Below are 12,500 nucleotides of genomic sequence, written 5' to 3' on the forward strand. Positions count from 1 at the left end.
TATCCTGGAGTGTCTAAAAATAGCTACTATGTCACTTTCAATACAGTCGTAAAAAAAGAAAAGAAAAAACTGCAGCGGATAAGCACCTGATATGATATTAAACTGAATTTTTTGATATCACCTATACATTTGTAGTAGATTTGTAGAAATAGTATAACTACAAAATTAATATTAGGCTTCCATTAGTCATTTGACAGTCACATGACCGCCCAGAAGTCATGCAGCTTAGACTGAGCCCCCCCCCAAAAAAATGCAACTGCTGCCAAATTGTCGATGAGGCCTGTAATATGCAAAATCTGCATGACGTCAGAAACTGTGAGATGGGATATACTTCGCATCTGAAGAACAATAATCCCCCACTGACTGCTGCAAAGAAGATGTGTGGCGCCGCGTCAAAAAAGTTTACCAATTACTATTATAGTTCAGTCCTTAGTCATATGACCTCGCACGCCATGGAGCGCTATTTATAAATATATATATATATATTTTTTTTTTATCAGCAAGTGCCTTGGCTCCAACCTGAGACGGCAGCACGCAGGTGAGCGTTTAGTCTGTGCGTGTGTGAATGTGGGGTATTGTAAAGCACTTTGGGCACCATATGGTGTCGATAAAGCGCTATATAAGAAGCAGTCCATTTACCATTTGAAACATGATACATTTTAAGGGCTCTTAATGGCATGGTTGTGTTGGCATGTCACAAACAGGAAGTGGTAGCGAGAGCTGTTTTTCACCACTCAAAATACATTCACACACAAACGACAGCACAACCACCCATAACTGGAACTATCCATATGTAAACGTAAACTTCTCTACACCTGTACAGTATTGTGTTACATTCATCAGGAAAGAAAGAGTCAAATTCATCATCATGTAATATTTTACAAAAATGAAAACTGACTCACTTGCTACCAGCAAGAGTCTTTCTGCCTCAGCCTCCACCTGGGATCCTTTGCCATGCTCTTCATCTGTGCAACAGTTGAGTGCTTGGCTGGCCTGGTGGATGATTGTTTGCTGCAGATTCATCTCATTTGTGAGAACCTGCAGAGAGATAAACAATGGAGTGAGTAGAGGCACAGTTGCTTCGCTCAACAATTCCAAATAATAATTTGAGGCAATTAAACATTTATTTCAAACCTTCAATTTCTGTTTGATGGTAAACAAGCTTGAGCCTCGTGGTTCCTCTGCTCTGTGAGAAACATCTTTTTTCATAATTACCTCCTTAAAATTGTGTTTCTCAGGCTCCTTCACTCGAGTAGACCTATATGCGTCAATACTAACAGACATATACATCAAATATTAGGTGTGGACCAATTCACAGCATGCAAGGCTCAAAATAAACTTGTTTTCTCTGTGGAGCAGTTTCCTAATCAATGAATTCATTTGAGGAGCAACATTTTATCTTTGAGGAGCAATTTTTTGCAGTTTCATCTCAGACACCTTAAGCAAGGGTTTTATTAAACAATAAAAAATACAACAATATAACAAATGAACAATTGTTTTTCTTTATTACATGATCAACAGTTATTTCTTCATTTCACATTGTGCATAAAAACAAAGTATATATATATAGTATAGTAAGCAATGCCATTAGATACTACATATTGGATGGCGAAGCACTTTAAAAGTTTGCATCTGATTTGTCAAAGTCAGGTAAAAACATACAATTCAAAAAGTATTAATTTACTGCACGTCTTTACGATAAGCCAATTGCATGTTCCATTATCGTGATGATAATATTTTTTTGAAACATTGGCCAAATAAATCACCGCATGTTGCCGGCTGCCGTGCTTACTCTTCCCCCATCGATTGACGACGAACAGTCATCGCTTGATGACGTCCACTAACACCACCCCCTCCCCGTTAACGAATAGGAGTCAGCATATGTCATTCACACCATCTCCCCTGTCGACAGGTATGACTCGCCGCATGTCATTTTTCATCCACATGCCCAACACAACACCCCACCAGCTGAGGAATATTTTGTGCCTAGTCCATCCCTGAACGCCTGGCTTAACAAGTTTTCTGGGGGAAACCCTGTACTTAGAGTAGAGGATCTGCACCATGCAACTAGTAGCTGTTGTCCATCGGCATGATGCAGAGCATGTTAGTTTAGCACCTGCCATTCCCCACAAAGCTGCCAGGAATGCAGGGCCTCAGAGAGCATGGGTGACTGAGGTGGATGTTTTTGTTTTTAAATGGATATTTGATTAAAATGACTCCTGAGCGCCTCCCTTGTGAGATCCTCCAGGCTTGTCCTACTGGGAGGACGGTCCCAGGGATGACCCAGGACACGCTGGAGAGAATGTCCAATGACTGGCATGGAAATGCCTTAGGATCACCCAGAGGAGTAGGATGAACTGGTTGGGAGAGGGAAGACTGCGTTTCCCTGCTAAACCTTGTTGCCCCTGCGACCCAACCCCAGATAAGAGCCAGATAGTGTTTAGGTGGCTGGCTGCTTGAAAAACACTGCTAGGCCATAAATATAAATGATGAGAAACAAAAAGTCTGCAGGTAATCAAACTTTCTTCTGTCACATGACAGTATATTCTTAAGCTGCTGCGCAAATTAATTCATTATGTGTCATTCAGTAATGTCAATGTCAACAGAGTACCCCTGTACGTACCTGTATGGCAATTTATGGTCATCATCTGGGACATCAACACTGTCATCAACACTGGCTCTCTGGAATTTAGAAAGTTGGCAAACTTTGTCTGGAGTTTTATTTTTCACAATGAATGAACTCGATGGAGTTGAGGTCTACAGAAAAAGAAAAGAATGCCGCTAACTACCATGTCATATTTAGTTTACTATTAGCCCACCAGCAGGACAATATAGAGGGTCTAAATGCTAAATATGTGAGACAATCAAGATAACTTTTTGCTAAGAATTGAGAATTATAGTACACTTTATACACTCTACTTTTGCCTACTCTGGAATTAAGCTGTTTTAAGAGTGCTGTCTTGTATGCAGTATAATTTATATAATTTTCATTCATGGAGGCAAAAATCCCACATAGGCTACATGAACATTCTTTAAGTTTATGATCATAAATGATGTATTGTGAATACCATCACACTCTTTGGACTCTTCACCACAGCAGCCACAGTCTCAGCCAGTGGTGTGAGAAGTGACATGGAAGAGATATTCAAGGCATCTTCCTCCTCATGATCCTGGTCCTCACATTGTTCCGAAACTCCTTCAAACAGATCGTTGATAACTGCAGAGTTGATTGACTGGTCAACATGTATCTCTCTTTCATTGTCTTCATTCTTCTCATCATCTTTTGTCGGATCAGAAATGTTGTTCTTGTCTGTGTGGGCAGCACTTCTCATTGGACTAGATGTGGATGCTAGGGGAGAATTGCGGGACCCACTACCTGTGATTTGAAAACAATTGCATTAAAGAGGCCCATATGCTCATATTAAATCAAACATCTGTAAAATAAGCTAAATTAAAACTGGTTGTGTTGTGCTCGTTACTAAAAAAAAATAGTAACTAATAGGGGTGTCAAAAATTGACTGCAATATATTGCGATATTACAGCGCGTAATTCTCGAATCGATTCAATATGCGGCTGAATCAATTTTTAAACATAAATCTTTTATGGGAATATTCAACAAAGCGTCTGATTTAGGGTTAGGATTTACACAATTATGAAAGAATGTTATATTAATGGAACATTAAGCCTTAATATTTGATTTCAGTGCTGTTCAAACATGAAACAGACTGCAACCTGAATTTTCAGATAAATACATTTTCATACAAATCTTACAGTGTACATGTACAAGTTTACCGATGAGCGTTTTCTAAATTTGAGTTAAAAAAAACCGCAATAATCAATTTATAGATTCGTATCGGGATTAATCTGTATCGAATCGAATCGTGACCTATGAATCTATATCTGTACTAGGCAATTCACACTCCTAGTAACTAGTTACTTCATTTTAAAAGTAACTCAATTACTCTGATGATTACTTAAACAAAAAAGTAATGTGTTACTATTAAAAGTAATTCTCTAGTTCCTTTTTTTCCCCAAGAACATACATTTTCCTTTACGCGCAACTAAAGTAAACTACAGTAATTTCTGGACTATAAGGCGCACCTGACTATAAACCGCGCTAGCTAAATTTGGGGGATACTCGAGTTTGTAACACATAAGCCGCACCCGACTGTAAGCCGCAGGTGTTTTAATGTTACCACACCGGGTTCCCACTACTTTCTATTCCAAAATGAGAGCGCAAATTGTCTCTCTCTCGTTCTGTCTCTCCTACTGTATTTGGGCTCACTTGGTTTGTTATGCTCTGCCTGATGCTCTTGCGCTTCCTTTGTAGTACGCCCCATTGTAATCTGATGGATAAGGCACACCTTTGTATTAGCTGCAGGGTTGAATGCAAGTGTAAAAAGTAGCGGCTTATAGTCCAGAAATTACTGTAATGAGTATATTTCTATATAAAAAAAACTCGTCTTGCGCTCGCCTTGACTCTTCATGACTGCTAAATTCAATACTCGCCCACAATGAGTCTTCTTCGTTAGCACAGCAGCGGCAATCCATTGTAAACAGGAAGTAGTACAGTACACAGCACCCATCCATTCATTATTTGATTCTGAACTGCTTATCCTCACGATTGACGCACAATTAAATAATTTATCAAGTAACTAACGCACCATATTGTAACTGAGTTACTGTATTTAACAATGTAGTGCGTTAATTAGTTGTTGTAAAAAGTAATTAAGTTACAGAATTAAGTTACAGTAACGTGTTACTAGAAACTGCACAGAATTAAGTTACAGTAACGTGTTACTAGTAACTAGTTACTGCCCAACACTGGTCATAACTGAGCAAAGGGCCTTCGTAGGGAGATTACATGTGGAGTGAGTGACCGTTTGGAAAAAGACAGTAGTTCTCCGAAAGTTGTGGTCAACTCGTTTGTCGTCTGAAGAAAAACATGACATTAGCCATAGAAAATTGAGCATCAGGAAAAACATTAGCAATGGCAGAACTCCTCTGGGCATTACTAAATACAAAGTATCAAAACATGTCATTCTCCCATCAGTTAAAAAGAAAAAAAAAAGAAAAAAAACATTCCTTAAAACAAATGAGTCTTATCAAGTAATTGTTAGTTAATTTTTTCCAATATTGATGAAAGAATCACTTTGTTTTTGTAGACCATGAACAGCATTATCAAAAACTGTAAACTTCCGTCAATAAAACTGAAAATGCTGTTAATACCTGGAGGCTTTACAGGGATTTCCGCAGCCTCAAGAAAGCGTGATTTTGGCTCATCTTTTGACTCGAGCAAAACACTGTTGCTATCCACAGATTTGTCAAGATTTTCCTAAATAAAAGAAAAAAGGATTATATTACATATTATACATAATCTGTATTATATATAATGTTATAAATAATATATACATATACATACAGTACATGTATATCATACATATTATATACAGTATTGTACAGCATTTAAGATATTTAAAGGATCAGGACCACCAACCAGTGCATCACAGGCATAACCTTGTATCCATATCCATGTCCAAACAGAAGATTGTGGTTTCGACCCTCTTACCTTGACCATGTAACTAAACTCCAATTTGCTCCCAGTGCTCTTTTCGGGCATTTATCTATGCCTCGGATATCTTATTTAGCGTACACTTGTCAGAAAGACAATCAAGCCAGCCACAGCAACACATTTTCATGACGGACGATGAAAAGGCCAATTTCAAAATAAACCTTATTGCCATTAATGCCTTGGTACCCTCTTATTTTGAAGTTGTTTCTGGCAGCGTGTCTTGGCATAGTGGCTGACTTGACTTGTCACTAGGGTTGAATGGTTATGAAAATAATCTAATTAAGATTTTTTCCCCAAAATTGCGATTGCGATATCATAGGCGTATGAAACACTACACTTTTTAAACACAGCATTTAGCAATAAATAAATTCAATATATATATTTAAAAAAATACAACTTGGCGATCTCCAGTCAGTAAATTCACACATGCTTAAGTGTAGGCAAAGTTAAATTATACCTGATGATATGACGTAACATTTTCCGATTTGATTTAAAAAAAAAAAACACTGGCATTCTGAAGCAATCCTTGTGGGTGGGTCACAGGTTGGGTAGTTTCCCATAGTCTGGACGGTCTGTGAAGGTAAAGGCCTAGATACACCAATCCGACGTCGTTAGTCGGACAACGTTGGGCCGACGGCATACGCAGTCTTGATCAGTCTAAAAAATTACTGTTGTGACGTTGGATCAAGTTGGAATATGTCGGTGGGACGAAGGGGGGGTTGTTTCCAGGAAATTCGACATGTTGAATCGTCGTCGGGAACATTTGAGCACTGTGATTAGCTGTTAGCTAGCGAATGAGTGCACGGGGCAAGAAGAGCAAGTAACAACGCGGATAAACAGTACTCAACTCAACTCAACTTTATGGTTTTTCAGGACAGCACACGTTAATATTAAAGCCCCCAATAAAGAGGATATCGGTCTCGAGGAAGCTCCTTCAGAAGCTGGAGGTCGGCACCGCATCCAAAACGCGGAGGGCAGCACAGTCGAAGCTTTTCGGGTGAACTGACGATCAGTAGCAGACAGGAGTCGACAGGGTCCAGGATACGCCAGAACGGAGCACATCCATGCGTTCAGGAACGAGAAGGAGACGAAGCTTATTCCAGCGCCGTTTTCGCTTCACCAGCTGGCCGCCGCGTTTGCCCCGGCGCACACCGGTATGAGTTGTTTACGTTTTTATATCCCGCCCCCGTAAAGAGGTTGCTGGTTGCCTTTAGGAATAATGACTACCGCCGCCGTTGGTACGGAGGGGAATTACTTCTTGCGCATGCGCTGAAAGTACGTAATAGTTGGTGTCGGTGCGGTGTGTATTTATGTAATTTTTCTACGCGACATGCTGACGTCTGGGCCGACGCCACAGGGGGTAGGCGTCTGTCACATTTGGCCGACGCCGGATTGGTTTATCTAGTCCTTAACACAGACTTTTGTTTTGGTAAGCTAAGTGCGTTCAGAGCTGTTGTTTTCTGGCGTGGTTACGGCCGACAGTTACTTGCAAACTGTCATTAAAGAGTTGTTTGTTCGCCGCTTGGCCTGATTAGTTCACCAACGCTACAATACATGTACATTAAAAGAGGCTGCGGTGGCAGCACATAACTGACGGTGAGTAATGACGAGCAAAGTCATAACTCAAAACGGTGAAGTGTTGTTTTAAAACCAAGATCAAACTGATTAAACGTGACACTCGTCTCAGGGTCTCATGAGACAAAAAAAAACTTCCTGACCTTCCTGCCCCCCCCCCCTTCCCTCTTTCCGCTTCGTTTCAAGAAACATTTAAATCGCAGCTTGTCACAATTACGTAATCGTGTTTTGTCAAACCGCGATTTAATTGCAAATGCAACTACGTGGTCAGCAACACAATGTCGTCTTGAAATTAAGTTTAATCGATAATTAAGGGCGCTAAAAATATATTTTTTTAAAATGTAATTGCGCTGCATTGTATTATACGCCGCCTTAACCAGCGTTAGAGGCTAGCGCCGTAAATGCTAATGCAGCGAGCGTGGCAAAGAAAGTGATAAATTAGGTATTAAAATATTTATGCATTTTTTTCTTTTAAATGTGTGTATCTATTTTTCCTGACTATGTATATACAAACATTTACACACACACACACACACACACACACTATGTAAGTGGTTACAACCTTGAGGTCTGTGGTTTTCTTGGTTTCTGACACTTCGTCTTTGATTTTCCACATATTGTTCCCCTGGGGCCGATTCCGAATCTGAGCCAGCTCAGCCTCACGCTCCTGAAAATACATTATTGTGACTATGATGTGCACTCATATCACAAATAATTGATCATATGGGCAGGATAAGTACAGTAGAGCCACACCATATTCACCTACCAGTTTTTGTTTCTGGGCAAGATCAGCTGTGGTTGTTTTTGCTGCTTGGGGAGCAGCCATGAGCCTGTTTTGCACAAGCCTGTTGCTTGACGTAACCAACTGATTTACTAAGGGTGGCTGTGTGCTTCCCCCTGCTGGGGAGTTTGTGCGCTCCTGGCATCTCTCTTCAAATCGGTCCAGGAAAGACTTTACCTGTACACCTATTGACCAATGGCTATAGTTCATAAAAACAGTCTGTTACATGTTACAACATATCCCGTCCACATTTGCATTTTGTAAACATTTCCTAGCAATCATGTGCACCTTCAACACATCTACAGCACAAAAACATTTAGAGCTTGACCTACGGTAAAGTGAAGACAAGTGCAAAAATATCTTCACTACATGTCATTGTGTCTAGTGATGCATCGAAATTAAAGCCGAAAGAATATGGCCAAAATAGGTTGTGGTGACGCAAGCAAAAAACCGCTGCAAGCAAGCGTCTGTTTGAATTAAACAGCGAACGCAGAGGTGAGTTTCTTTTCTTCTGGCTGGCTTTTCACCGTGTGAGTTTGCACCGGTCGGTCGCAGCAGCTCCGGGGTCATTGCGCACACTGGAGGAGAGGGAGGTCGCTTGGTGTACAACATTTAAATGGGTCGAAAAGACAGAAATGCCGTGTACTGCAGTACAGGTGAGCCACTTTTTCCTCCGCAGCGCCTTCGCCCCCCCCCCCCCCTTTTTTTTATAGGAGCCCCTCGAACGCTTCCACTTTTCCATCGGCATTCCGGTGGCCGTGCTAAATACTTTAGCTAATGCTAGCACTATTGCTATCAACAGTTTTAAACACGGAAACACTTACGCTGTGTGTGACTTTGAAGTCCGTTCCCGAAGCCGATTAGCTGGTGCGAACAAATATATTTATTTTTTAACGTTGGTAAATATGTGAATGTGCTGATTTTAAGTGCGCCGCACCTTGTCCCGCCACACGCATCTGGCCCCGCCTGTGCAAACTACATTGACTATAAGGTGCAATCGCACCACCAGAAAATGCTCAACACTCGTTTGGTGTTTAACTCTTTGACCGCCATAAACGTTATAAAACGTTTAGTAAAAACCTACGGAGGGGCGCCGAGGACGTTAAAAGACGTTCACTATGTTTTTTTTGGAAACGGGTGGAGGAAAGCCTTGGGCAGCTGTGCTGAAAGTATCAAGCAGATCTAGTTAGTATAATGACTCGTTTTGGCCCCTAGATGGCAGCAATGACTCTCTTTGCACAAGGTTGGATGGGCCGCCCACCGTGGGCGTCAGTAGAAGACGTGAGGCGGAGCTAGAGTGTTGATGTGTGATAGTGTGATGATACAACAATGGCGACCGGTTGCAAGCAGCTCACGCTTGAGCATTTTTTTCAAAGACGGAAAGCATCGATCAATACTAAAAAGCGCATTGATGTCGACGATGATGATGACTCCGAGCTTGACGCCAAAGTTGGAAGCCTTGACGCGACCGTTATGATCACGTAGTAAGCCTCTCCGGCTAGCGCTGCTAACGCCGGAAAACGCGCAGCACAACCGACCGGGTACTTCTACACAAGCGGACATTCGATCGGGCGATGGAGAGTTGTCGAAAAGCATCGACCAATGCACATTGATGATGATGATGATGGTGAATCCCGAGGTTGACGCCACAAATGCAAATGCTGTTGCTTCTCCTTGCACGCAGGGGAGTGTTTCACAAAAAGAAAAACTGTTGTTGAAACATCCACATAATTGTAAATAGCACCACAGTTGCACACATTTGTAAATAGTTTGCCAAATTGTTGTCAAATTGTTACACTGTTGAATGTAAATAAACGTATTTTGCTATCAAAAAACACTTTTTCATTCTTGGTGGTAGTGTTTTATAGAAGTAAAGCACTGTTTAGGTGTTTGTGGCATCATTCATGGACAAAAAGAAGTGTAAAATTCACTAGAGTGCATGAAATAATATTGTTTCACTAAAAGCTTGATTTCTCCGTATTTTGGTCCAAAACAACCGCATTTGGGTCAAACTAACCATTTTCTATTGTTGATTACTAAAGAACGGAATAAGGTAGAAACAAACCTTTTTTTTTCTGATGAAAGTTCAAACTTTCATTTGGTAGTATGTGTGTTTCCATAGTCCAAACAGAACATTTTCTGTGGACCTTGAAAGATCAGTCAAAATGCTTAAATCGGCTGGCACTGACGGCATCCCTTTTCTGAAAACGTCTGGCAGTCAAAGAGTTAATGTACCTTTAGCCAACATGTCTGCGATGTGGGCACATTTCAATTTTGTGCTTGGCTAAAATGCCAGTGCTAAATAAATATTTTATAATAATATTATAATTATAATTTTAATTAATTATATATAAATGCAAAGATAGTAAAAATTAGCATAATTTTTTTTGCGGCGTCTCGGTTTTCAGCCAACCATTTTTCATTTTCGGTTTCGGCCAACCATTTTCATTTCAGTGCATCCCTAATTGTGTCACAATTAAATCAAACAGAAAAAGCATTATACATTACCAGAAGCACCAACAGTGTTCTTTGCCTGAGGGACAGCAGGGCTGGACGTAGTTGGTTTTGCACAGAGCTGTGGTTTCCATAGACTGGAGGCAAAATTGGGACCCTTGCAAACAGCATGACTGTTTTGAGCACTTTGAGACAATAATTGTGAAGATGGGGACTCTGGTGGCACAGCTGCTGCCTGTATTGAGGGTTTCTGGGGCCTTGTTATCGAATTAGGTGTTGATTTTGTTGCAGGTATGTCAGTCTTCTGAGGGTTTGACCTTGCTGAAGGATGTGCAGCCTGTTGATAGAAAATCAGTAATAACATCATGGATAGGTGTTAACATGAGTGTAACGCAGCTGTAGGAGTGGGTGTGCAGGTGTATACAGGTTATTCGTGATACTACGGCACTTAAAAAAAAAATATATATATATATATATATAAACTGACTACATTTTTCCTCAGAAATTGGAATATGATAAGTACAGTGGTTTTTTTTCTTTCGAATTGAGTTTCCAACGCTGTTTTTTTTTTTTCATCGTCATACCAAACACCACAACCATCTTTAAGAAGGCCCGGTGAAACAAGACAGATTAACCCTCCCGATTAGGGCGTGACCAATTAATCGGCCACCAATTATAATCAACCGATTATTGGCCAAAACAATCGGCCAATTGAACGATTATTTTTCCCTTAAAACTTTATCATCGACGAAAACCTAAGTTTCCGACGCTGTGAAAGTACCCTGAATGCACCATTTCGCTTGCGTAACATTAGCAACTAGCATGTGTGTAGCATATGTTATTCTTGTTATTTTGCTTTCCCGAAGCGTCCTTTAAACTGTTTAATGACACCTCAGTTGGGGTTAACTGTAAATCTAAACACACGACGATAAGAATTACATCCACTGTATATTTAAATACAAAATATGCTTTATTTTTAAAACATTGCTAGCCTAGCGCTAATGCTAACAGGAAGTTAGCATCACATTTTCATGGTTTTCCTTCAAATAACTAATACACACAAATGCTGTGGGAACGTATACCCACAGGTGAGATAACACTACGAAAAAAAGGCACAAATTCTTCTCAAAGTGTGAAAAACTAGTTATTTTAATAGAATTTAATCGCAAATTTCTTCTGTACTCACTTTAAGTGTGTACGCCATCACTGGATGCGCGGCACCACACTGCCCCAAAGAGGCCAAAACGCACAGGAACAGTCAGTACAGTATTTGTTCTAACTTTTCAGTTGCTATTATTTTAGTTTATTCTATTCTTATTTCACGTTCTTATCGTTTTATTGTCATTGTCCTTTCAAGTTATATTTAAAGTTGATATTTCAAGGATTCAAAGACTTCCTTTTTTCAAAATTCAATTTGCACCGGCAACGTCTTTACTTTCTTAGTATTTGAAAAAGAAACAACCTCTGTAAGAGGCTGCTGGTGGCCTTTTTTTTAATTGTTCTACTGTCGAAAGCATCTTAGCGTACTGTATCACATCATGGTATGTCGGCTGCTCTACAAAGGACAAAATATCACTGGAGTTTTAAGAACTGCAGAAAAAGTCCTTGGCTGCCCTCTCTTCCACCACTTCAGAAATTACTAACACGCAAGCCGAGATCATCAGTACAGATATTTATTTCCTCACTTCTGCCCTCAAGGCAGCTACAGATTAATCAAAGCACACACCACCAGATTCATAAACAGTTTTTTTCCTAAGCCGATCACACCCGAAATCACCAATATACACCATAGGCATCAGTTAATTTCATCTTGGAATTTTTGTTGCACTTCTATACAGTTTTTATTGAAATGATATGGAATTGAATTTTTATTGCAGCATTGATATGTCAGTGTTTCCCACAGATTTGGAATCTACTTGGGCGGGTGGCCAATGTCAGTGCAGTCCTACAGGTTTTGGAGGTTTCCCTCTTCCAACACAAGCTGATTCCAATCAGCAGGATCGTTATCAGGCTTATGCAGAGCTTGTTGATGAGCTGATCATATATCAGCTGTGTTGGAGAAGGGAAACATCCAACAACTGCAGTACTCCGGCCCTCGAGGACCGGAGTTTGACACCT

The 12,500-nt window shown here is 40.4% G+C and overlaps 1 protein-coding gene across 3 annotated transcripts in view; it reads right to left on the reverse strand.

Moving 5' to 3' along the window:
* anln (anillin, actin binding protein) overlaps positions 1 to 12,500 on the reverse strand; it is a 38,558-nt gene that overhangs the window by 19,941 nt on the left and 6,117 nt on the right. For 2 of the 3 annotated variants that reach the window (XM_086063586.1, XM_086063584.1), the window contains 8 exons: positions 10,437 to 10,719; positions 7,914 to 8,113; positions 7,710 to 7,814; positions 5,230 to 5,335; positions 3,069 to 3,376; positions 2,624 to 2,757; positions 1,135 to 1,273; positions 903 to 1,038 (listed from right to left, as the gene is read on the reverse strand). In XM_086063586.1, coding sequence (XP_085919712.1) covers positions 903 to 1,038; positions 1,135 to 1,273; positions 2,624 to 2,757; positions 3,069 to 3,376; positions 5,230 to 5,335; positions 7,710 to 7,814; positions 7,914 to 8,113; positions 10,437 to 10,719 — 1,411 coding nt within the window. The remainder of the gene's footprint in view (positions 1 to 902; positions 1,039 to 1,134; positions 1,274 to 2,623; positions 2,758 to 3,068; positions 3,377 to 5,229; positions 5,336 to 7,709; positions 7,815 to 7,913; positions 8,114 to 10,436; positions 10,720 to 12,500) is intronic. The other variant, XM_086063585.1, reaches the window with a different exon arrangement.

The sequence above is a fragment of the Leptonotus elevatus genome, chromosome 19 (genome assembly GCF_054856555.1).
Source record: "Leptonotus elevatus isolate MCC_2025b chromosome 19, RoL_Lele_1.0, whole genome shotgun sequence".
NCBI classification, from domain to species: Eukaryota; Metazoa; Chordata; class Actinopteri; order Syngnathiformes; family Syngnathidae; genus Leptonotus; species Leptonotus elevatus.